Source organism: Bos taurus, chromosome 24 (assembly GCF_002263795.3).
Source record: "Bos taurus isolate L1 Dominette 01449 registration number 42190680 breed Hereford chromosome 24, ARS-UCD2.0, whole genome shotgun sequence".
Classification (NCBI taxonomy): domain Eukaryota; kingdom Metazoa; phylum Chordata; class Mammalia; order Artiodactyla; family Bovidae; genus Bos; species Bos taurus.
Window position 1 is genome coordinate 52,902,527 of NC_037351.1, and position 27,503 is coordinate 52,930,029.

At 39.0% G+C, this 27,503-nt stretch overlaps 1 protein-coding gene across 2 annotated transcripts in view; it reads left to right on the top strand.

Moving 5' to 3' along the window:
- DCC (DCC netrin 1 receptor) overlaps positions 1-27,503 on the top strand; it is a 1,296,534-nt gene that overhangs the window by 1,165,120 nt on the left and 103,911 nt on the right. For both annotated transcript variants that reach the window (XM_059881088.1, XM_059881089.1), the window contains exons 22-23: positions 19,626-19,691; positions 26,526-26,688. In XM_059881088.1, the coding sequence (XP_059737071.1) occupies positions 19,626-19,691; positions 26,526-26,688 (229 nt within the window). The remainder of the gene's footprint in view (positions 1-19,625; positions 19,692-26,525; positions 26,689-27,503) is intronic.

A 27,503-nucleotide genomic window follows, 5' to 3' on the forward strand; every position in this document is an offset into this window, starting at 1 on the left:
ATGAACTGTAGCTCACCAGGCTCCTCTGTCCATGGGGTTCTCCAGGCAAAAATACTGGAGTGAGTTGCCATGTCCTCTCCCAAGTGATCTTCTTGACCCAGGGATCAAAGCCACAACTCTTTCATCTCTTGCACTGCAGGCAGGTTCTTTACCACTAGTGCCACCTGGGAATACTGTGGGAGACACCCTGTCATATAAGAAGCAGAAGCTCACAGAGTTCAAGTGATTTGCCTGTAGACACCCAGCTGGTGAGCATCAAGACCATGATTCAAACCCGGACAGCCATCTTTCAAAATCCCTATTTTGAACCACCAAGTATGACCACATGCTATATATACATATACACACACATGGCACTTTTGACATATATCTGTAAAGTCCCTGCATCTAAAGTGGGCGTATAGATACTTTCCTAATATCAGCCTTTCTTTCCCCAATTCAGTGAATATTCTAGAGAACAAAGCAGTTATCAATCTGAGATCATCCTGTAAGTGGGAAGCTGCAGCACTGAATATATGATCCTGACAGTCCTTTATCTCAGGAAACACAAGCATGGTCCTATCTCTACTGCCTTGGTCAGCTCGAGTGGCCAATTCAAAACACCACAGTTTGGGTGGGTTAAGTAACAAATGTATTTTCTCATAGTTCTGGAGGCTGGAAGTCTCAGATCAGGGTTTGGCAGGGTTGGTTTCTGGTGAGAACTCTCTTCCTGGCTTGCAGACTGCTGCCTTCTTGCTGAATTGTCCTCACGGGGTGGAGAGAGTGAGAGTGAACTCATGACCCTGCTTATAAGGATGCTAATCTTATTGGATCAGGGCCCCACCCTTATGACCTCATTTAACTTCAAGTACTTCTATAAAGACCTGTATCTCCTAATACAGTTAAACTTGGTATCATGAATTCAACATATGAATTTGGGGATGGAGAGGACATAATTCAGTACATACCATCTACTTTCAAAACCAAAACTGTTCTTTCACTGATTCTCTTTCCGGATTTTCAAATGAGGAAGCAGAAAAAATTGTTGTGCAGGTCACTCAGTTATAGTATCAGGCAGAGTTGGAACTCAAACATGTTTATCTCTGACTCCCAGAGTATATTGTCTTTCCTTTGTAGACTGTTGCTCTATTTATGAAAAAATTGGCTCTTTTTCTACAATCAGCTTAAACCTTTTAGATCTTCAAACAGAAGCATTTATTAAAGCCTCTTGTTTGGGTCACAGTGGAGGATAGCCATAACTATAAAGTATGACCAATTCTTGAAATTAATTATTAGATCAAACTTTTAATCGTAAATGATTGCTTTTGCACCCTTGAGCAAGTGAAAGGAAAGGTAGTTGCACAATCGTGTCCGATTCTTTGTGACCCCATGGACTGCAGTCTGCCTGGCTCCTCTGTCTATGGAATTCTCCAGGAAAGAATACTGGGGTGGGTTGCCATTTCCTTCTCCAGGCGATCTTTCTGACCCAGGTATCAAATCCGGGTCTCCTGTATTGCAGGCATATTCTTTACCAACTGAGCCATTAGCATTTAACCCCAAAATGTTATCCTCTGTGTTGAGGTGTCAATAATGTAAAAACTGGTAATTCTTAGCATGAAGACAAATGCTAAGTTTCATGTGTGTTTCCATGCTTGCCCACCAGGGCAGTAGTACAGGTGCTGTGTCCATGACATGGTACCATAAAGAGGAATCCTCATGAAATGATCTGTATCACTGCTGATGTGAATTATGAGGGAAAATGGCTTGCTTCAAGCACCGTCAAGTATCTTTAATTCACCATGGCCTGCAGAGGTGTGATGTAAAACAGGAGACCTAGAAAAGAGGCATAAATTCACAGGCCAGTTTTTAGATCCAGATGAAGGCGGCCTTCTGAGAATTGCCCTCCCACTGCCGAGAGAGAATTACACTCCTCTGAATGGCAATAATGGCTGGTAATGCTCCAGGCTTTGCCGTCAGCTCGGTGTGTGATGGAAGAGAATCAGAATGCAATCGGATGCCCGAGATGCTAGCACCGTGCTGACACTGTGAGCTCCTATGTGGATTTGGGCGTGGGACTGAACTCCTCTCAGCATCCTCACCTGTAAAATGATGACTTAGCCCAAATGATCTTTGATTTCTTTTAAGTTTCAGATGATCAAATTTTAGAATTGGTATTAGAAAACTAAAGCGCAGGCACAGCATCTTCACGTCGGGTAGCCCTTCGCACGTCAGCACTCCCGCTGGACATCTGCACTCTTCTGCGCGTTGTGCATGTTCTATCCTAGTTAGCTCTCACATCCTTAGAGATGCAGAAAGTAAAACTCTTAAGAGGTCACATCTTGCCAGAGACTCACAGTATGTAAGTAGTTAGGCTGAAACATATACCCAGGCTAAGTAGCTTGAGAATCTCTGCTCAGAACCAATGTATAATTTCTGGAAATGCAGTAAGTTAATCAACTCCTTCTTTGTTATCAAGAAACTGAAACTTACACACCCTTCCCATAAATTCACCCAGTTTAAAGGTCTTTGTCTTTCCTCAATAGGGTATTCAGGCCAAGTACTTGACATTACACTGGCCATTTTCCACCTCAACAAGTTTGATCTCATGAATAAACAGAATGTTAATTGTTTCCAGTTTTAGAGAAATAAGCTTTTCAAGGCAGTCTAGTCAAGCTTGAATTCAGTTAATGTAATTCAGATTTTGCAGGATTTGGATCACAGGAGACAGGCTGCTGTTTGAGAAATTGACACCTTTAGCACCTTTTGATGGGAGTCATTTAATTCAAAATGAAAACCTCTTTTTACCCTATTATCCTGTATAATTTCAACTCACTTTATTAGTCAACTGCTTGCTACACTCCCTTGAAAAAAAAACTACTCTCACATATGTTTTTCTCAGCTCCAGAATTTTGCAATTCTGGAAATTATAGTGTTAAAAAAAAAAAAAAACTAGAGGCCCAAAATGAGTACTGTGCTTTTAATAAAATATCCTTTCCCAGCAAGCAACGAAGAAACTGTCTAGTCAACCTCTCAGAAGTTATAATGTTTTAATAGGTAACTTTGAAAGAAAAAAAAAATGCACGTAATGCTTACAGAAGTTAACATGATTCATGGTATAGTTTTAATCTTCTCAGACCTGAAAGCTAGACATTTTCATTAATAAGCCCTCAAAAAGAGATCTTATGCAAGTCCTTATTGTCAAGCCCCCTGTGATGCCAAAGGTCCTTCTTTGTCATAGATATCAGCCAAATATTAAGTTCCTAGCTTTATTTTCTGCCTGCTTTATCAGTCCTGGATTCTGCCTCATCAGTTTTCTTTCTGAAACACAGATGGTTCACTGTTACTTGAAAAATGAAGTCAGTTCTTTGACATCAAGGTCCTGGTTGTCTGACCTCAAATTTCCCCTTCTAGACTCACAACCAGTTTATCCCTCCATGTATGTCAGAGTCTATTAGCAAAGATTCACAAATCACTCTGGAAAAAAAGTATCTTTAGAACTCCATGCTCTAGCTAGTACTGTCCACTTAGCCTTAGCAGTGCATTCTCCCTTTCTCTATTGAGACGAGTCCTTATCTTTGAAGGCTTGTTCTCAATTGTCTTTTGTCCAAGAAGTCTTTGTTACCTTTCTGGTCATTTATTCTTCTGTGTGTGCATAACACCCAGTTTAGTCCCTGCTATGCTATTTGTTTCTTATAGTTCATCTATATAGGTACCCCCAACGTCTTGGCCAGGTTGTAAATTTCTTGGTGGCAAAGGGCTAGTCTCATTCACGTTGTCATCTCTGCCTCCCTACACCCCCAATCTAGTTTTGAACCTATCATATTATAGTTGACTGATAAGAGTTTGTTGAATTGAATTATGACACAGATATTTGAGAAACAGAGTAATCTGGAAAGATAGACTTTACCATCTCATCCAAAGTATCGTTTGGAAAACCCAAAAGTAACAGTGCTCATGCCTGTGGGATACTGTGCAGCCAGCCCTCCCTATCTTCCTGTTCCAAACCTGCAGATTCAGCCAGTGTTGGATCCTGTCCTGTGTTTACCTATTATATTTGAGCATCCATGGATTTTGGCCTCTGAGGCAAGTCCTGGACCCGATCCCTGCAGGTATTGAGGGATGACTGTATAGGTGATTGATTTTGGGGGGGATGAAAAAGATACGAAAATATTTTTTCCAGTAGGGAAAATGTATCTTCAATATTCATCTATTAAATTAAAGCTGAAGAGAAAGACAAGTTCTCTCTGATCCAGGAAGAGGTGGTCACGTTGTAGATGATTTTGATCCACTGTGTCCTTTTCTTGACCTTTGCCCTTCTCTGTGAAGGTTCTTCACCCTCTTCATCTTTCTTGACCTTTTCTGTCATTTACTGTCAGAGAGAATGTATACACTTGCCGTTCAGCAGCTGCTCATGATCCTGAGTATGGAAAGAACAAAATCAAAACTAGTGGGTGCAGAGGAGGTTTTGAAATTCCAAATGTGCGATATGAAAACAGTTGGACTCACTTTTGACAACCTGTTTAAAACTATTTGCCTAGCACTGTTCTGGATGTGATGAAACATAAGAAGGAAGTATGGTTCCATGGGTTCATTTGCAAAAAGATACAGTATAGTTAGGATGTAAAGACTCGCAGCCGGATATGAAAAGTATGAAATGCTAAAGCAGGTGGTACTATCTGCATATGCATGTGATAGGGTTTCAGACAGGAATCACTGTGAGTAGCAGTAAAAAGACTTCTTAAGATCCAGTAGTTTAAATATACGAGTAAAACTTGAGTCAGCACAAATGACTATAGAGGGAAAACAACTTGAACTTTTATTCAGAAAAATCCTAGGATGGGAAAAGCAAGAAGCTGCTCAAAGAATGAGGATTGCAAAACGTGTTCAGGGCATAATTAGGGCACCGCTGTACAGACTAGGACACTGTGGTTGAGATAAATTGGTAACCGTGCTTTTGCTGTTTCTCTCTGCTCTAACACAACAGTTCTCCGGGCTTTTTACTCTGAAATACATCAAGTGCCTACTGTCATAGGCTCCTAAGGACCAGCAGTGTTCCCTGCATCCAGAATCCTGCAAACCCCATTCACTCTTGACTGCTGATACTGATCCAAAGTTGTTTGAGGGGAACAGCATCAGTGAGAGTGAGGGTCGGGGAGAGGAAAGGAAAATCTGGAATAGGAACAGGGCCTCACTCTCCGTCATCAACTCTTTAAAGAGTTTTCCTAGCTCCTTTGGCCCGCTTCCGTTATGCCTTTTCTGAAAGGACGCCTTCACTTGTCCCCGTCCTCTGCGTGGTGACAAAGACAACTATTTCGTTTCTTTTCCAAAGTCTGTTGTGTTTTGTGTGCCTTACTGAGAATGGAGCTACCATCTTAAGTTAGACCCACACAGCAAAGCCCTCCCACACAGCAAAGCCCTCCCAATCATACACCCTGATCAACTTAGGCGATGCTCTAATTTCTGCCCAAACTCACTCCCTATTCATCTTTCATTTATTAAATTGCTCAATAATGGTAAAACCATCATCATCAAAGTCAGACAGATTAAACCACTTAAAATAAATATGTTAGTTCATCTTTCTGAGCAGTTTGCTCATCTATAAAACGGAGCTAATAATGTTTACATCATGAATTTGTAATGAATAGCATCCTCATCCTATTTATTATAGAAGTCTTTCCTGTTGCTCTTCACACTCAGCTAGAATCATCACACTAGAATGCATATTTGATTGAGTCACTTTTCTGCTTTAAATACCTTCAGTGGATCTATCCCCTATAAGAAAAACTCTAGACTCTTTTGTAAAGCATATAATGAGTTTTATGATTTCATCTTGGCCTCTTTCTCTAAGCTTACCCAGTTCATTCTTCTCTGGTACTTTTACACTCATCTTTTAATTCCCACGTGTCACCCCTGAAAACTCAGGGGTCACCCTAAGTGATGTCACCTCAGATGTCACCCCTGAAACACCTTCCATCATTTTTCTGGGTGGAAATTGTCAATAGTCCGGTTTTTCCGTGTGCATCTACTTAAATTTTTTTTTAACTTTTGAATTTTACAATGTAGTTATTATTCACTTAACGTATTTTCTCTCACTAGATTATGAACCTCTGCAATAGTCCTTTTATATTACTAATGCTTAGAGCAGTGGGTGGTCCACTCAACACATTTGTGGACTAGATGGATGGGCCATGGGCAGATATATGAATGAAGAAGTTCTGTGCTACAACCAGGTCATTATTTACACATACTAAGAGTGCAGCCAGCAGGATGCCCCATTCTAGTGATTCCACACTGCAGTTAGAATTTCCCTGCATATAGTCACTTGGAGAAGAGAGAGCATCCATGCTCTTCTGTTATTTCTTGATGTGCTACTTGGCAATTTCACTAACACACAAACATTTCTCACACTGCCTTTTGGAGAGATTTGTGGACCATCCAGGTGGGGGAAGCCTTTGGGAATGGTTCTCCTTTATAATCCATGTAAGATCATGCCTCATTTCCATGTTGCTGTCTGGTCAGTGGACAGGTTCTTGGGAAGATCTAATCATCCAGGAAAGTGTCCATGTTTAAAGAATCTTTTTAAAATTTTCATAAAAACTAGGCTGCCTCTAAAAGTGATTTCCTAGACCTGTATGCTGGCCATTATTCCAGATACATTATCAGAAAGAATGTATTCAAAGAGATACTTGTGAGAGGAGATGATTTAGAGACCATTCAGCTTTACCATATCAGAAATATTATTAAGCATCACTATGAACAAAGCTAGTGGAGGTGATCAAATTCCAGTTGAGCAATTTCAAATCCAAAAAGATGATGCTGTAAAAGTGCTGCACTCAACATGTCAGCCAATTTGGAAAACTTAGCAGTGGCCACAGGACTGGAAAAGGTTGGTTTTCATTCCAATCCCAAAAAAAGGCAATGCCAAAGAATGTTCAAACTACCACACAATTGCACTCATCTCACATGCCAGTAAATTAATGCTCAAATTTCTCCAAGCCAGCCTTCAAAAATACATGGACTGTGAACTTCCAGATGTTCAAGCTGGTTTTAGAAAAGGCAGAGGAACCAGAGATCAAATTGCCAACATCCGCTGGATCATGGAAAAAGCAAGAGAGTTCCAGAAAAGCATCTATTTCTGCTTTATTGACTATGCCAAAGCCTTTGACTGTGTGGATCACAAAAGAGATGGGAATATCAGACCACCCAACCTGCCTCCTGAGAAATCTGTATGCAGGTCAGGAAGCAACAGTTAGAACTGGACATGGAACAGACTAGTTACAAATAGGAAAAGGAGTATGTCAAGGCTGTATATTGTCATCTTGCTTATTTAACTTATATGCAGAGTACATCATGAGAAATGCCACGCTGGATGAAGCACAAGCTGGAATCAAGATTGCCAGGAGAAATATCAGTAACCTCAGACATGCAGATGACACCACCCTTATGGCAGAAAGTGAAGAAGAACTAAAACAACCTCTTGATGAAAGTGAAAGAAGAAAGTGAAAAAGTTGGCTTAAAGCTCAACATTCAGAAAACTAAGATCATGGCATCCAGTCCCATCACTTCATGGGAAATAGATGGGGAAACAGTGGAAACAGTGACAGATTTTATTTTTCTGAGCTCCAAAATCACTGCAGATGATGACTGCAGCCATGAAATTAAGATGCTTACTCCTTAGAAGAAAAGTTATGACCAAACTAGACAGCATATTAAAAAGCAGAGATATTATTTTGCCAACAAAGGTCTGTCTAGTCAAAGCTCTGGTTTTTCCAGTAGTCATGTATGGATGTGAGAGTTGGACTATAAAGAAAGCTGAACACCGAGGAACTGATGGTTTTGAGCTGTGGTGTTGGAGAAGACTCTTGAGAGTCCCTTGGACTGCAAGGAGATCCAACCAGTCCATCCTAAAGGAAATCAGTCCTGAATATTCCTTGGAAGGACTGATGCTGAAGCTGAAACTCCGATACTTTGGCCACCTGATGCGAAGAGCTGACTCACTTGAAAAGACCCTGATAGTGGGAAAGATTTGGAAGGTGGGAGGAGAAGGGGATGACAGGGAATGAGATGGTTGGATGGCATCACCAACTCAATGGACATGAGTTTGAATAATTTCCGGCAGTTGGTGATGGACAGGGAGGCCTGGCGTGCTGCAGTCCATGGGGTCACAAAGAGTCAGACACAACTGAGCAACTGAACTAAATATTATTAAATTATCATTGTTTTTTATTCTGTTAACAATTAAACTTTAACAGAAGTTTTATTCCAAACTTATGTGAATGATATTTGCACTAGCTAATAAACTTACCTGACTTTTCATAGGCGGGAGCTTATGGCATGTGTGATCAGGAGCAGTTGACAAGTTTTCTTTTCTGACCGGATGAAGTGACGCAGGCTAATTAGTACTTAAAGTCATATGTATCAGAATGTATGGGCTTCTCTTTCCTGAGACCTTTGATGAGACTAACTGTTTCCTGTGCACAAAAGATCTCATTGATCTGAACAGGTCTGTTGGTCCCCTGATATTTGCCTTTTGAGTTTTTAACCCATTCTCCCTTGTAAGGTGTTGAAAATGAGTGGTGGTAGAGTTCATAACAGTAACCGATGTTCTTCTGAAATAGATATGCACATATATATGTGTTTAATTCATAATACTTAGCAGTTCAGTTCAGTCGCTCAATCGTGTCGGACTCTGCGACCCCATGAACTGCAGCTCACCAGGCTTCCCTGTCCATCACCAACTCCCAGAGTTTATTCAAACTCATGTCCATGTCAGTGATGCCATCCAATCGTCTCATCCTCTGGTGTCCCCTTCTCCTCCTGCCTTCAATCTTTCCCAACATCAGGGTCTTTTCTAAGGAAAATATTTTTCCTAGCATTGTACACGCATATGTATTTCATAGATACAAGAACTTTTTCTTCTCTTTTCTTCGGTTGACATCTGCCACATACTTAGAAATCCGGACATGTTGGTCTGGACGAGTGCTGCTTTTTATCTGTATTTGCAAAAGATGAAAAGTGAAATGTTTGTAAACTTTTGTCAAACTTTTTCTTTTTTCAAAAAAGAAAATCACTTGCACAACTTCCTTTACACATCATTTGCCATGTTCCACAAAAGGTTATGCCTGTGCTACAGGGAATCAGGACCTAGAATCAAACTGCAGTGTCAACCAAGAGCTAGGAATTAAGAGTTTATTTGTTTTAATTGTTCATATCTAGAATAAATAAATTTCTGTTTTGTCCAGAAGTGTCCTGATTGACACTTGGGTCCAGACAAAATTGATAATAGCAGGTTTTTTCACCCTTAAAGTATCCTAATCTTCATAATAACTATATGTTCACTCTCTTCATGACATGTGTATGTGAAATTATAATCTTATATTTTATACTGATTTCTAAGGATGTTTAGAGAGCTTCCCTGATAGCTTAGTTGATAAATAATCCACCTACAATGCAGGAGACCCCAGTTTGATTCCTGGGTCAGGATGATCCGCTGGAGAAGGGAAAGGCTAATTACTCCAGTATGCTTGGACTTCCTTTGTGGCTCAGCTGGTAAAGAATCCACCTGCAACGTGGGAGACCTGGGTTCAGAAAATGAATTTACTTCTTGTCAGAGTCTACTCTATTTATATTTTATGGCATAAAGGCAGAAATCGGAACCCCCAAAGAAATGCCTCTCATGGTCAAGGAAAGATGGACAATGGCTTATTTGGTTCTCTTGTACTGCGTCTGACTAGAGTAGGCCACCAAATACATTCCTGTTCCTGTCAATTATTGCTCATAGACTTGCCACAGGATCCTTGAGCACAAAACCTCAATATCCCCTTCATGGATCACAGCCTTGTCCTGGCAAAGGGGCTTGCATAACTCAATGGAGCTATGAGCCATGCTGCGTAGAGCTACCCAAGAGGGACAGATCATAGTGAAGAGTTCTGATAAAACGTGCTTCACTAGAGGAGGGAATGGCAACTTACTCCAGTATTCTTGCCACGAGAACCCCATGAACAGTATGAAAAGGCAAAAAATATGACACCAAAAGATGAGCCCACCACACCCACTCCCCCAGGTTGGAAGGTGGCCGATATGCTACTGGGGAAGAGCAGAAGACAGTTGCTATAATAGCTCCACAAATAATGAAGAAGCTGGGCCAAAGTGGAAATGGTGCTCAGATGTGGATGTGTCTGGTGATGAAAGGAAGGTCTGATGCTATCAAGAACAATATTGCCTAGGAACCTGGAATGTTGGGTCCGTGAATCGAGGTAAATAATTGGGCGTGGCCAAGCAGGAGATGCAAGAGTGAACACTGACATCTTAGAAGTCAGTGAACTAAAGTGGATGGGAACGGGTGAATTTAATTCGGATGCCCGTTATATCTACTACTGTGGGCAAGAACCCCTTAGAAGAAAGAGAGGAGCCCTCCAAGTTAGCAAAAGTCCAAAATGTAGTACTTGGGTGAAATCTCAAAAATAACAGAATGATCTCAGTTCATTTCCAAGGCAAACCATTCAAATCACAGTAATCTAAGTCTGTGCCCAAACAATGATGCCGAAGAGCTGAAGTTGACTGATTCTATGCAGACCTACAAGACCTTCTAGAACTAACAGGAAAAAAAAAAAAATGTCCTTTTCATCATACAGGATTAAAATACAAAAATAGGAAGTCAAGAGGCCCCTTGAATAACAGGAAGTTTGGCCTTGGAGTCCAAAATGAAGCATGGCAAAGGCTAACAGAGTTTTGTTAAGAGAACACACTGGTCATAGCAAGCACAGTTTTTCCAACAACATGAGGTGACTCTACATGTGGACATCACCAGATCATCAATACCAAACTCAGACTGATTATGTTCTTTACAGCCAAAGATGGAGAAGCTTTATACAGTCAGCAAAAATAAGACCTGGAGCTGACTATGGCTCAGATCATCAGCTCCTTATTGCAAAATTCAGGCTTAAATTGAAGAAAGTAGGGAAAACACTAGACCATTCGTGTATGACCTAAATCAAATCCCTTATGATTATACAATAGAGGTGATTAATAGAATCAAGGGATTAGATCTGGTTGACAGAGTGCTTGAAGAGCTATGAGTAACACTGTACAGGAGGTGGTGACCAAAACCATCCCAAAGGAAAAGAAATGTAGGAAGGCAAAGTGTTTATCTGAGGGGGGTTCATAAATAGCTGAGGAAAGAAGAGAAGCAAAAGGCAGGGGGGAAACTGAAAGATATACCCAACTTCAGAGTTCCAGAGAATAGCAAGGAGAGATAAGATCGTAAATGAATAGGGTAGAGAAATAGAGGAAAACAATGTAATGGGAAAAACGAGAAATATAGTCAAGAAAATTGGAGATATCAAGGGATTATTTCATGCAAGGATGAGCATGATAAAGGACAGAAACAGTAAGGACCTAACAGAGGCAGAAGAAGCAAAGAAGATATGGCAAGAATACAGAGAACTATACAAAAATGGTCTTCATGATCCAGATAACCATGGTTACTCACCTAGAGCCAGATATCCTGGAGTGTGAGGTCAGTCGGGCCTTAGGAAGCATTGCTATGAGCAAAGTTACTGGAAGTGATGGAATTTTAGCTGAGCTCTTTAAAATCATAAAGTTTTAAATGCTGTTAAAATGCTGAACTCAATACACCAAAAAATTCGAAAAACACACCAATGGCCACAGGACTGGAAAAGGTCAGTTTTTCTTACCAATCCCAAAGAAAAGCACTGCCAAGAATGTTCAAACTACTATACAGTTGGGCTCATTTCACATGATAGCAAGTTCAGTTCAGTTCAGTCGCTCAGTTGTGTCCGACTCTTTGCGACCCCATGAATCGCAGCACGCCAGGCCTCCCTGTCCATCACCAACTCCCGGAGTTCACTGAGACTCACATCCATCGAGTCAGTGATGCCATCCAGCCATCTCATCCTCTGTCGTCCCTGTCTCCTCCTGCCCTCAATCTTTCCCAGCATCAAGGCCTTTTCAAATGAGTCAGCTCTTCACATCAGGTGGCCAAAGTATTAGAGTTTCAGCTTCAACATCAGTCCTTCCAGTGAACACCCAGGACTGATGTCCTTTAGAATGGACTGGTTGGATCTCCTTGCAGTCCAAGGGACTGTCAAGAGTCTTCTCCAACACCACAGTTCAAAAGCATCAATTCTTTGGTGCTCAGCTTTCTTTATAGTCCAACTCTCACATCCATACATGACTACTGGAAAAACCATAGCCTTGACTAGATGGACCTTTGTTGGCAAAGTAATGTCTCTGCTTTTTAATATGCTGTCTAGTTTGGTCATAACTTTTCTTCCAAGGAGTAAGCGTCTTTTAATTTCATGGCTGCAGTCACCATCTGCAATAACATGATAGCAAGGTTATGTTCAAAATTCTTCAAGCCAGACTTCAGCAGTACATGAACCAAGAATTTCCAGGTGTACTAGCTGTGTTTCAAAGAGACAGAGGAACCAGAGATCAAATTTCCAACATTTACTGGATCATGGAGAAAGCAAGGAAATTTGAGAAAAACATCTACTTGAATCCATTGACTATGCTAAGGCTTTTGATTGTGTGGATTACAGAAAACTGTGCAAAATTCTTAAAGAGATGGGGATACCAAACCATCTTACTTGTCTCCTGAGAAACCTGTACGTGGGTCAAGAAGCAACAGTTAGAACTGGACATGCAACACAGACTGTTTCAAAATTGTGAAAGGAGAACATCAAGGCTGTATATTGTCACTCTGCTTATTTAACTTATTACATCATTCAAAATGCTTGAATGGATGGATCACAAGCTGGAATCAAGATGCTGTGAGAAATATCAACAGCCTTAGATATACAGATGACAGCACTTTGCTGGTAGAAAGTTAAGAGACTATTGATGAGGGTGAAAGAGGAGAGTGAAAAAGCTGGCTTGAAACTCAGCATTCAAAAAACTAAGATCATGACATCCAGTCCCATGACTTCATGGCAAACAGAAGGAGAAAAAGCAGAAACAGTGACATATTTTATTTTTTTGAGCTCCAAAATCACTGCAGTAGTGACTGCAGTCATGAAGGAAAACTATGACAAACCTAGAAACATATTTAAAAACAGAGACATCACTTTGCTGACAAAGGTCCATATAGTTAAAGCTATGGTTTCTCCAGTAGTCATGTACAGATATGAAAGTTGGACCATGAAGAAGTTTGAGCCCCAAGAATTGATGCTTTCTAACTGTGATGTTGGATAAGACTGTTGAGAATCCCTTGGACTGCAGGGAGATCCAATCAGTCCATTCTAAAGGAAATCAGTCCTGAATACTCGTTGGAAGAACTGATGCTGAAGCTGAAGCTCCAGTATTTTGGCCATCAGATGTGAAGAACTGACTCATTTGAAAAGGCCTTGATGCTGGGAAAGGTTGAAGGCAAGAGAAGGGGGTGACAGAGGATGAGATGGTTAGCATCACCAACTCAATGGAGATGAATTTGAACAAACTCCGGGTGATAGTGGAGGACAGAGGAGCCTGGTGTGCTGCAGTTCATGAGGTCACAAAGATTAGAACATGGCTTAGAAACTGAATAACAACAATACAGCCTCAGTACATGCTAGTTGCCCTTGTATATGAAGTAGTAATATTATACTTTCTCTTAATCAGTGAACTTTCTTACATGTTAACTTGAAAACAATGTGTTGAACCTGAGGAAAGGATGAAAGAGCTCATTCATTTTTCTATTAATATATGTTTGAAATATCCTAGGCATAGGCTATGATTTTGCTTCCTAGTTTTGATACCTTTTTTCAAAGTCAGCAGGGTTAACAACTCTTAGCCACATTTTTAAGCCTCTGGAAAAGCATCTGCTTTAAATATATCTCAATATGATATGTGTACTGAGCAGTAAAATTATATTCACAAGGCATCAATGCATTATCTTTACCCACTGGTATACAAGACAGAAAATCAATGCACTTCCCTTCATTATCACCAGAATTATCTTCAAGGAAACCATTTCTAAGATCAAGAAGATATCTCAATGCTCTGTATCCTTGGGAGGATATATATTGAATATTAGACAACCAGTCTGTCCATTTAATTTAAATTATGGCCCATGTCTTGGGATTGATTGAGTTCCATTCTGAAGGACCTTCTATTAAATTCAGTCAGGAAGAATGGATTAAAAATAGATTAGAACTACCACATTCAGCTTTTTCTGTGTCCTCTGCAGAATAATTTCCATTCACTCCTTTCTTAACTTATAAACATCCACTCAGAAAAACCACTCTAGAACTCAAATTCCAGTTGAATTAATCTTTTCTACAGACTTTATATTTGGGGGCTCCAAAATCACTGCAGATAGTGACTGCAGCCATGAAATTAAAAGATGCTTGCTCCTTGGAAGAAAAGCTATGACCAACATAGACAGCATATTAAAAAGCAGATACATTACTTTGTCAACAAAAGTCTGCCTACTCAGAGCTATGGTTTTTCCAGTAGTCCCGTATGGATGTGAGTGTGGGGAGGGAGGAGGGAGGAGGGTTCAGGATGGGGAACACATGTATACTAATTAAATAATTTTCTATTAAAGAAAAAAAATAAAAAATAAAAAAAATAAAATAAAATATAGCTGATTTAAAAAAAAAAAAGTAAAAAAAAATAAATAAATAAAAAATAAAGAAAGCTGAACATCAAAGAATTGATACTTTTGAACTGTGGTGTTGGAGAAGACTCTTGAGAGTCCCCTGGAGTGCAAGGAGATCCAACCAGTTCATTCTAAAGGAAATCAGTCCTGAATATTCCTTGGAAGGACTGAGGCTGAAGCTGAAACTCTAATACTTTGGCTACCTGATGTGAAGAACTGACTCATTGGAAAAGACCTTGGTGCTGGGAAGGATTTGGAGAGCAAGGAGAAGGGGATGACAGAGGATGAGATAATTGGATGGCATCACAGACTCTATGGACACGAGTTTGAGTAAATTCAAGGAGCTGGTGATGGACAGGAGGGCCTGGTGTGCTGCAGTCCATGGGGTCGCAAAGAGTCGGACACGACTGAGCGACTGAACTGAACTGAGGTGCTAAACAATTTTGCATAGGGAATATTCTTCATCTGCCCATATGTAATAAAACTTCGTGTTTGATGTAAGCATTATACTGTTTAATTTTACACACACACACACACGTCAGTACAAATATAGAAGCAATATTTTAAGTAATAATATAAGAATAAGAACATAAACATTAACATGTATAATAATAATAACTTGAAATATCTTTGTTATTAACACATTACAAAGTGTTCTCAGTTTAGTCACTTATTGAGTAGTGAGAATATGGTATAAATCTCACTTTGGTAAACACCAAGAAATGCAATAATGAGCACGCATCCCAAAGGAATTCATGTTGCCTCTGCTCGTTTTTCCCTCAATCCAGAGAGTAGCTAGTAGGAAAATCATGGAGACTAACTTTTGCCTAAGGGGTATGTTTCTCTTGCCAAAATAAGATGATCTATCCTCTAAATAAAGCATAGAAAATAACTCTTTCAGGGACTTTAGCATTTATACTATTTAAAGAGTGTAAACCAAGTGGAGGAGCTTTTTTGGTTTAGGCCTTCCTTAGAGGTACATAAATACAATAAAGTTAAGCCTATATAAACTATTTTTAAATAACTTGAAAAAGCCCCAGTCTTCCTCTTCTCAAGTCAAATATGGGATCATTTCCTCTTTTGTTTTTCTTCTTTCTGAAACCAGAGAAAGGTGGTTTGCTTCAGTTATCAAGACTTTCTGGAAGAAACGGTTTGTTGGATGAGATTATCTGGATGAATTCCATGGTTGGTTAGGAGATTCGTTACTCTATCATCTTAATTCTGTACCTCACCCTAATTTCTATTAGGAAATTTGAGTACAGAGTAACACAGAGTTCTTCTTTATATTCTTGAGAATATAATACTATATTTATATGGTACATTTTCATTCCTGTTCCTGTAAAATCATATTACTAATTCCTTAATGAAAAAAGAAACTACCTATCTCTAGTTTTTTGAACTATATGGAGCTTTATTTGAATAATTTTAAAAAATTTATATACATTGAAATATATTACTTCCACAAATGTCATGTTTAAATATCCATATATTCATTTACTTATTTGTAATTTTTAATTTTGAAAAATGTTAGAGATATAGTACCATAAGCAAAAAAAGGAGTTGACGATTTAAGATTAATGGTGACATGTACGAGGCTAAAAATAATACATTATCTTTTATTTGCATGTACTTTTTAAAAAAATACTAGGTAAATGAAAAATATTTTCACTGAAACCTAATTGTGATTTTACAGTAAATCAATTTAATAATAGTTATTTTATAGTAGGAATTAACTTATTCTTAAATCTTTAAAGTCAGAATAAGTTAAAAATGATCTGATATTAGCTAATATTAACCATAAATAGTCCTGTATAGGATTTGGATTCAATGAGCCAATGCTATCTGCCTTGGCAGGTTCTATATCTAATAAATCTTTTTATGCTCCCCTCCCATGAGCATCTAGGACTATGCCTTGCCTGTAGTAGGCACTTAGTATATTTTGAGTTGAATTATTATCAGTTTTATGCTCCATTAAAAAATTAAGACCTCTGGGATTGAATAGTAGTTTATATCTTTGCCTTTAAGTGACTTTTCATCTTCCAGAGTCTAATTAGGTAGCTCTTTCCCTTAATCAGTGCTTATGAAATTCACCAAGTTTACTAAACGCATCTAATGTTTCAACTACAGCAAAAAGCCCTTTGGACATGAGAAACAGTAATAGTCCAGTGTTTCATCTGACAACTTGTGATTCCTGCCTTCAGATGGCAGGAGAATCTTCTGTTTTTAACGTGTTATTTGTGGTGAATAATCTGCCTGCCAGTGCAGCAGATGTAGACTCCATCCCTGGATTGGGAAGATCCCTAGGATGCGGAAATGGCAACCCACTCCAGTATTCTTGCCTGGAGAGTTCTGTGGACAGAGGAGCCTGACAGACTACAGCCCGTGGTATTACAGAGTCTGAGGTGACTGAGTGACCGAACATGCACACGCATTTATCCAATTTGCCCATAAAAAGGCTTCTTGAGATTTAAAAGACACACTTTAGAGAACAAAAACACAGAAGCACACAAAATGATATTTGATTCCCATAGCTTTAAATAAAGAGATCCCAGACTCATCGACATCCCGGAAATGAGTTTTGTGTCTCTTTACTGAAGAGGTGCCAGAAGTCTTAAATTACCATGAATCTAATCTTGCTTGTTGATGATATCAAGTTTCTTTAAAGCATTTCCTGTTGGATTTGTTAAGAATTACTTAATTTTATTTCATGATATCCATCTAGTTATAACCAACAAAATATTAACTGATGTCAGTATCCTAGATTATGTGAGTAGAATGCTCAAGTTTTCAGGTGATCTGTTACTTCAAAAGTATTTTGAGGTCCTTTATCTTACACAGAGCTCTAACCGTATGACATCTGATATTCTTCAGCATATTGAAATTCACTGTGTAATCAATAGCCTCACTGAGTCTAAAGGGTGCTATACCCATAGAGATTTATGTTTAAGTAATATATGGATGTGCTCAAGGGCTTGTTTCTGCATCTTCCCACAAACTAGCTGGGAGAGTAAGAAACTTCATTAAAAAGACATTTGTCAGGATGCTAGAGGATAGGAAAAATCCTCCACAGGCTATGTACCTAATTTCCAGCCAATACAGAATGACTCCCAACAGGAATCATTTATTGCGTTAGTGGCTTAAGTGATGGCGCTGTTAGCATCTCTTTTGGCTGACTTCTTTGCAATCTAGTTGCTTTCAGATGTATGAAAAGGCATCTTAATATTCATAGAGAACTTCTGTCTCACTTCATTTCTTCCAACCTTGATCTGGCTGTGTCCTGTGGGCAAAGCTTATTGAAACCCCAGATGTGTCAGAGTTATAGAAACAAGGTACTTGGGGAAAGGGTTAGGCTTATCGATGTTTCAGTCATTGCCCCCCAAAATGTTTTCACAATTGCTTCTTATTTCATTCTTTTTTAAGTCACTCAGTCATGATCAACTCTTTGTGACCCCATGGACTGTAGCCCATCAGGCTCCTCTGTCCATGGGATTTCCCAGGCAAGTATATTGGGGTGGGTAGCCATCCCCTTCTCCAGGGGATCTTCCTTACCCAGGAATTGAACCTGTGTCTTCTACATTGTAGGGGGGTTCTTCACCATCCAAGCTACCAGGGAAGCCCAGTCACCACCATTCCTCCCTGCCTTACACACAGGAACCTCCATCCTAATTCCCACTTGTTTATATACCCAGAGTCATTGACCAGCAGATTTTAAACATACAGATTTATCCTGGAAACAGAATATAATGTGATTGGATTAATTTATCAATGCTTGTTGGAAACTTAACACCCTCATTTCAGCTCTGACTTGACACTGAAAGAATTTTTTTTTTTTAATTATGAATGCATGGTCTGGTAACAAGACTTGTTTCTTCACAGTTCTTTTGCAAATAAAATAAGCTCTTGGAAAAGCTGTAGTTAAAAGCGCTAACTACAGAAAGTTTGGTATGCACAGGAATGTCACAGGAGAAGGACTTGGAAGTCTTCAAAAAAAAAAAAAAAAAAACCTGTACATCTGACAAAAACAGCAAGTGTTGTCCTAGCTGGCTTCCCTAGCTGGCTTCCTCAACATCACCCGCTGATGGTAACCAGTTTCAGAAATCACACTCCAAAGTGAATAAAGAATTATCTGCACTCTTGTGTTTATGTAGAGATTCAACTCCCAAATGTTTTTTTTTTCTAATAGATATTCTGGAACTCAAAATCTAATCAAATTATTACAGTTCTACACACATACCAATGGAAAAGGAGATTACCTGTGGTGAAAAACTATTAATTAAATGTGGATGATAGTGTAATTCCTTCTGGTTAAACTGGCTCAGTTCTCTTGTAGACTACTTTTATCATTGTTGAACACCTGTTAGAAGGCAGTGTTTCCAACAATGTGATGCTCAAGAAACCTTGTTTCTTAGTGTGTTTGTAAGAAATAGTCAGACCATGTGGATTGTGACACCCCCCTATTCTTTATTCCATATACAATAGTGCATTCTCAGGCACCTACTTGTCATATAACACAAAGACAACTCAAGGCCCACTTAAAAGGCAAAACGTGCTGTCCCCTTGTAAAGGAGTAATGCTAATTTGCCACAAAATCATGTCCAGTGGGCAACAGTGTAGACTAGACCCCTTGAAGCAAGGAGTGGGTGGGCTCTGTCTCTCTAGCAGCCAACACTCCCCTTCCTTCTGCTGGGAGATGTTCAGGACCCCAACACTTGGACTAGCAACTGATGTTGTACCTGCTGGTGGCCTGTTAACAAGGATACTGGAGGGAAAACAAAGAGGAAGTGACGGGTCAGCTCTTCAGTGAGGAACTGAATTTAGCTTGTTTAGAAGAGTATTTTCATGACAGATTTTTCTCACACATAGAAAATAGCATTTTCTTGCAAAGTATAATGGTATCACTTTTTTCAGGCTGTCTCTGAGGTAGATAAAGTCATCTTATTCCACTGTTTGTACACTTTTAAATACTGTTGTTGTCTGTTTTGTTTCACTTGTGTTTCCGTGTTATAGGTCCACTAACATTCTGATACATTTTCCCAATGAACAGGTCGCCATGGAGATGGAAGTTATTGGCCAGTTGATACGAATTTGATTGATAGAAGCACTCTGAATGGTATGTATATAAATTAGGTTCTATCGGATTAGTCATATTAATTAAAATGGTTAATTCTAGCATGTCTGAGGCAAATTTTCTGTTGACTGCAAGTGCCAATATCCTCAAACTTAGGGTTTTAGTGGGGATAATAGAAGCATGAAATTATTAATAAACCTGGAGTTTATTTCACCAGGAGACAATGGCAATGAGAGCTGACAAGTACACAAAAGAGTCAGTTAGAAAAGCCTAGACATAGAGAATGTTATAAATGATGCAGGGCTGTTAACTGTCTCCATTTGAAAGTACCCTATGTATTTGAAATATTTCCAAAAATGAAATTTTATTAAAGAGAGGTGATGTCAAAAGTACAGCAAGCTGAAACCCATTCAGTTTCATAAACTGAAGTTACTAGGACTTTTGGAAGAGTCAGAGTGCCAGGAAATTAAGAGGCAATCTGTACAGACAATTGAGAAGGAACAATTATTTCCTCACAGTTTCCATCACTGCTGAACAAGGTTATGTATGTTACAGATGAAGCAAATGTAAGCCATGAACACAGAACAAAATATTTCTTAAATGGTGTGTCCTAAAGAACACTAATCTTGAACAGAAATGCCCAATGGAACAGCTAAAAATACTGGAGGCACAGTAAAATTTGAATTATTTCTAATTGCCTAAGAGCTGAGGCAAAGAAAAATATTGCAAGGGATTACCATCTCAATGTATGCAGGCATCTCAATGTACATATCCATAGGCAACTAGAAATAATTCAAACTTAACTGAACCTCCTGTATTTTTAATTATTAAATCTGGCAAACCTAATTTTGGATCAGTACCAAGTTTAAAAGTTTGGTACTGACTATTTGAATTTGCCCTTCAAAAGAGAATGAATTCCCTAATCAAAAAGAAACCCTAGCCCAAATTTGACATGAACAGATAAGTCAACAGATAAGAACTTTTCTTTTCATAGAAGCCAGACTTCAGATGAAGAGAATGACAGTAACTGAGAGAAATGCATGTCATTGTATTTTTGTTTTTACTATTTAAGATTCCTAGTGAGAAATATAATTGTATTTAAATTTGATCTGATATACATTGTCTCACAGGAGAGAGTCATGAAGATAAAACAGATAAATGACATCCAATGATGTTGAGCCATTTTAGATAGCTTATTGGCATTATGCCTTCTCAGATTTCTGCATCACGTAATGATGTTTTAGGCATTTCCTATTAAATGAATGGGATGAACAAAGCACCTGAAACATTTCTAGAGACGCCACTGAAATAACTATTACAGGCTACATGATTAATTAAGGTGATTTGATAACCTCAGAGACATAGATGGTAGAGGGCATGCTTAATCTATTTCCTATTCTTTTTTTTGCTATCCAGGAAATGATGGTAAATATTAATATGTAATTTGCCTTTAGCTTGTGCTCTTATATGCAAGTCAGCAAAGGCATTTGAAAACTCTACCTTCCTAATTAAAATGCTGCCAACATCTTATACCATAAGAAGAGGGTATATTTTCAAATTATATACACAAATGACACCTTGACTGATAAAACTCTAACACCGCCCCCCCAAACTTTGCAAAGTAGGCTGCATCAACAAGAACACTTTAGAATCTTGAGTTTTTGAACCTCACATACAATAAAAATTTCATACATCTCCTTATGCAGTGACAGAATTATAGAGGTTTCCTATCTCTCCTTTTACTTGCTGGATTCATCCTTCAAAGGATTGTAATAGAATAATGGTTTACTGTCAGAACACTCAAGCCAGTTGCAAATAAATTTAGAGCTTGCTAATCATTTACTTTCCCTTATGTGTCACTCTTTTAAAAACAACACTCTCGGAATTCAAATAAAGAAAAACAAAGCTATAGTTCATGTTTATTCTTGAAGTTGGAAGCCCTTAATTAAATTGAGGAAACTGAAGAGGCTTCCTAAATTATTTTCTGATGACAGGTAGAATCAAAGCTAATATGCAGTGATATGATAGTATTTTACTTTTATGATATGTTCAATTTTATGGTTCACCTTCTTACAGCAGGAGAATCTTCAACTTCTGAAAATGTGATTTTGTAGTTTATATTTGTCTGAAGGATAACAACAGTGAAAATTACTTCAATTCAATTGTTTTCTTGTGGGGGAAGATAAATCACCAATTATGTTGGTAGCTTTTTCCATAGTTTTCAAAATTAATAATATTGGTAAAGAAATCTACAAACCCTATAAGAATGTTGTTATATTGACTTCAACCTTTGAAAACTTAATTAATTTGACAGATGTGATACTTTGGTGAAGCATTATTTTAAAACTAATGTTATTGATTAATTTTTTAGTACTTAGAATCATATTTGGTATTCTGTAAAATATGACATAAATGCTGTGGTTAGGAGAAAAAGCATTTGCCCTCCAGTTTTGAAAACCTTTGTTTATTTAACTCAATAGCATTTTAACTAATCTAAATAGAGTATATAGAGAAGCTCTTGCCATATTTGCATGAGATGGTCATTCTGAGGTTGTTAAAGTGTTATAGGGCACCCAACAGACACCTTAATGCCAAAAGAAAGGTCCAGAAATAAAATTTTACACTCAATTCCCTGATGTAAAGATAATTGGAGCATCTCAGGGGTCTCAAGTTCTAGTCTACAAGAGGCTCTGCCGACCTACTATCTTAGCTCAGTTCAGTTCAGTCACTCAGTTGTATCTGACTCTTTGCGACCTCATGAATCACAGCACACCAGGCCTCCCTGTCCATCACCAACTCCCAGAGTTTACCCAAACTCATGTGCATCGAGTTGGTGATGCCATCCAGCCATCTCATCCTCTGTCATCCCCTTCACCTCCTGCCCCCAATCCCTCCCAGGATCAGGGTCTTTTCCAATGAGTCAACTGTTCGCATGAGGTGGCCAAAGTATTGGAGTTTGATGTTAAGGACCTCAGACTAATCCCAAACTCCAGGTACTAGAAGTGACTCTGTCATGGTTTAGAAATGTGTGAATCAAGTTACTTAAATTTTCGGATCTCAGTTTTCATGAGAACATAGGCAGTGTTCAGCTTGATCAGGATTTCTCAACCACAGAACTATCGCCATTTGGGACTGAATAACCTGTTTGCCGTCGGGCTCCTCCTGTGCTCCGTAGGATGTTTAGCAGCATCCCTGGCCGTTATCCTCCAGGTACCAGTAGTGTTTCCCCTCCACTCTGCTGGAACAACCCACATTGTCTCTAGACACTGCCAAATTTCCTCTTGCGGGGTAAAATCTCCCCAGTTTAAAAACCACTCATCTTGATTAGCAACCTCCAGAAGTAGTTACAAGGTACATGGGTCCCTTGAGAAGCTCTGCGAAAAAAGTTTTCCGTTGTCAATAAGCATTGGGAAACTCATTTGATATTGACTTCTCTTTGGTCAGGTCCCCGCCTTCTACCTGAACACTTAGAGCACTAGTCTTGAGAGAGCATCTCTGCTCACTGTATACCCTTGATTCAGTGATCTCCACTCCCAGGCTTCAGATTCCATCGATAGGCCAGCTCCCACAGTTACATCTCTAACACAGACCTTCCAGCTGCCTCTTTATGATTCATCGTGAGACCTCAGTTCGAGACTGAACCTCTCTTCTTGCCCTACTGAGTCTGCCTGCACTTTTGCCGTCTCCCGCACCCTAGACATCAGGACTGTTGCTGAGGCCTGAACCTCCCTTTCTGTCCTCCTCCATGTGCAATCCACCTTGTTCATTTCCTTACCAGCTCTATGGTTTACCTGTCCTCTCTGCTTGACTGAAATTGCCACCATCTCAGTTTAAGGGATCATCTCCTCTTAACCTGGCGAATACAGTATCCTCTTAGCTGGTCTCTGTTTTCCCACCACCAAGCCCTCTCCATGCAGGTGGAAGAGATATCTTCTTAGAACAAGCAAAGCCTGTCACTTTGCTGAAAACTCTTATTTGTAGCTTTACCAAGGATGATTGAATTGGATCTACAAGGCTCATACGATCAAGGTCTTGTTTATCTTTCCCGCCTCATTGTGTGGCATTTCCTGTTTGTTCCCAATGTTCCAGACACACACACTGTCTGCCGTTAGTTCCCTCAGAAGGGAACAAGAACTAACTCCTAGCAATACTTTAAAATTCAGCTTAAATGTCACTTCTATAATGAGGTTTTTAATGACCTCCATCTTCTGTCAGTGACCTCGTATTATATCTTCATGTTACATCTTTTTACATGAATTCTTCTTTAAAGCACCAACTGTAGAGGTAATATATATATATATATATATGTATGTGTGTATATATATATATATATATATATATAACAGTGAATTGAAAGCAACGATTATGCCTCTATTTTTTGGGAGGTGGGGATGAGCAATCACTATTCTAATTTGGGAATTATTCTCAGACTGCATAATATATAAGACTATGGCATAAAAATTATTATGAAATCATATGTATATATGTGGTCCCATAAATAGATTTTAGTGGTTTCATAATCTGGCTGCTGTTCCTTCTCTCCTCTTCCAGAAACATATCTCAGAAATGGAGCTTTTGCATCTCTCTGCTATTAGCTATGCCTTGACCCCAAGTGAGAAGAAATCTGACATTCTGTTCACATCACTATGATGCACATGGGGTACATGTTTCAGGAATGGAAGACAGAACATTTAACACATAGGAATTTTTTTTTTTTTCCTTCTCTGGTCCAAGCAATTCCTATTTACATGATCTTAAAAAATATTCACCCAGTGTTACTGCCATGTATGACTCAAACTAAGTTTGTCAGAAATGGTGAACTGTTAAGTTTAAATTAAAGTAATAAAATCCATGAGCTCCCCAAATGCCTCCATTGTAAGTTGTCATATAAAAGGTTAATTTATACCAATCAGTTAATTTATTAAGAACAGAAAGGGCATATTGAGGTACAACTGAACATGATTTTTTCAATTGTAAGTAAAACTAACAGAAAGTTCTGACCTTTCATTACTCACCTCACTCCTTTGTCATAAAGGAAAAAGTTGCTTCAAGGAAACCTTATTTCTTTCATTTATAATCAGAATTTTTTAACAGAAAGTACTGTGTAAAGACTTGATGAATTACCTGCCCCTGAGATTCAAGTTATATTGGTAGCATTTATTTTTTTCCAATAATATTGAGTCAATAATAATTTATTTAAAATTAGGTGACTATCTTTTCAAGAAAAACCCCCAGTGATTCCTAGATAAGTTATCAAAAGATAGTGTTTCACTTTTGAGACAAGTGCTGGGTTATTATATTCACTTGTGAAAGCAAGTTACTATATATTTCACATTGAATATTATCTACAAGCTTTCTAGAAAATTTGGAGTTTAAAAGTCCACACCAAAAGTATACCGAATGGTATGGTAGATTATTAAGTTAGGCAAAATTTTATTTAATATTTCAGCAGTATAGTGATATTATAAGCAATTACTTTGTATAGGGCACTGAGATAATTGTTTTGCATGTATTTTTTTCTAATTGTGACAGTAACTACATACAGTAAATATTATTTCCATTTTACAGATATAGGCATAAAAAAGCCATTTAAAGGCTCATTAGTCATGCTTGTTTATATAAACAAATTATCATTCTGCTATTTTCACTTAAATATTGTGTGCCATGAGGTACAGTTGCAAAACAGGAAAAAAAAATTATATTGGAGCTTTATGGCACTCTTTCTAACCCTGTGGCTGCTTTTAAGTAGGATTCATGCACCCTTGACAGGTTGAAAATTAAATGTGCTTTATAGATAACTGCTTTAAAGGAATGGAAAGTGTGAGTGATGGGTGTCAAACAGTTTGTCTTTCACAGCATCAAATAAATAATGTTTTCTCAGCCTGTTCTTATTCGTGTCATGGTGGAATTCTTATCACCCAAAGCAGCATGCTTCCCTTCCTCCCCACTTTCTATTCCGTATGAAAGCTTAATTATATTTTTTCATTGAGATATAATTCACATACCATAAATTCACCCTTTGAAAGTACACAACTCAGTGGTTTTTAGCATTTTCACAAGGTTCTACCACCATCACCACTATCTATTTCTAGAGCATCTTCATTACTCCAAAGCAAAGCCCTGTACCATTAAGCAGTCTTTCTCCAATCACTTTTCCTCACGTCCACTGGCAAACACTCAGCTGCTTTTTGTCCCTATACACTTGCCTATTCTGGATATTTCACGTAAATTGTTGTTTAGTTGCTGAGTTGCATCCGACTCTTTTGCAACCCCACGGACTATAGCCCACCAGGCTCCTCTGTCCAGGGGATTTTCCAGACAAGAATACTAGAGTGGGTTGCCATTTCCTTCTCCAGAAGATCTTCCCAACCCAGGGAATGAACCTGAGTCTCGTGCATTGGCAGGTAGACTTTACTACTGAGTCGCCAGGGAAACCCACAACTTCACATAGGTAAAATCACACAGCATGTGGCCTTTTGTGTCTGGCTACTTTCACTTAGCATGACAACTTCTAGGTACATGAATTTTGTATCATGTATTAATATTTCCTTTTTTTTATGACTGGATAGTATTCTATTGTATGAATATATCACATTTCTCCATCCATTCATTAGTTGATGGCTCTGGGGCTTCCCACTTGTGGTAATTTTGATTAAGGTAGCTATGAATATTCCTCTGTAAGTTTCTGTGTGGACTTGGTTTCATTTATCGTGGGTGGATAATTTAGATCTTTCTTGTCATTTTTTCATTGCTTTTTTCCCCCATAGCTTCAGGAATGCCCAGAACAATAGGAACTCTGAATCCTTAGCCAAGCGTGATATGCCATAGGCTGCTACATGTCCTTAAACTGATCTCCATTTGCCTGTCTTTCTCCAGAACCACCCATTGGCAAGATGCACCCCCCACACGGCAGCGTCACTCCTCAGAAGAACAGCAACCTGCTTGTGATCATCGTGGTCACCGTGGGCATCATCACAGTGCTGGTGGTGGTGGCGGTGGCCGTGATTTGCACCCGGCGTTCTTCAGCCCAGCAGAGAAAGTAGGTAACAGCTAACTGCCAGAGGAAAGTCACTGTTTGACCTGAATGCCATTTTTTTTTAATGTTTAATTTTTTGGCTGCCACTGGTCTTAGTTGCTACATGCAGGATCTTTACTTGCAGCATGTGGGATCTTAGTTCCCTGACCAGGGATCGAACATGTATCCCCTGCAATGGAAGCATGGAGTCCTAACCACTGGACTGCTAGGGAAGTCCTGAATGCCATCTTTTTGAGTTAGATTTTTTGATGTCTCTCTTTCTGTGCACGTTCATGACTCACCATGCATTCTTTATCTCCTCTCCTCACCTGGGCAAAAATCTTGCCTTTTGTCCATTCCAGGCTTATAAAAAAATGGGTGAGGAAAAGACTTGCAGACATAATAGCAGAATCCACCTGGACAAACACTTTGCACTTCTCTTTGATTTTACCTCTTTTTTTAAATTTTGACTGCAATGGGTCTTCGTTGAGTGAGCTTCTCTCTGGTGGTAGTGTGCAGAAGCTCAGCAGTTGTGGCACATGGGCTCTCTACTTGTGGCACACGGGCTTCTCTAGTTGTGGAATGCCAGCTTAATTGCCCTGTGTGGCATGTGGGATCTTAGTTGGCCGACCAGGGCCCAAACCTGTGTCCCCTGCATTGGAAGGTGGGTTCCTGACTGCTGGGCTAGCAGGGAACGCACTGATTTTAATCCTTGAGACCAGATTCTTACGTTCAAGTGAGAGTAGGTGTTCCTTAAGTAACGCTTAGAGAATGACCTTCACCATGTCCCTACTTATGACTCTCTCTACAATTATGGATGAAAGGTTGGAGATGTGTGT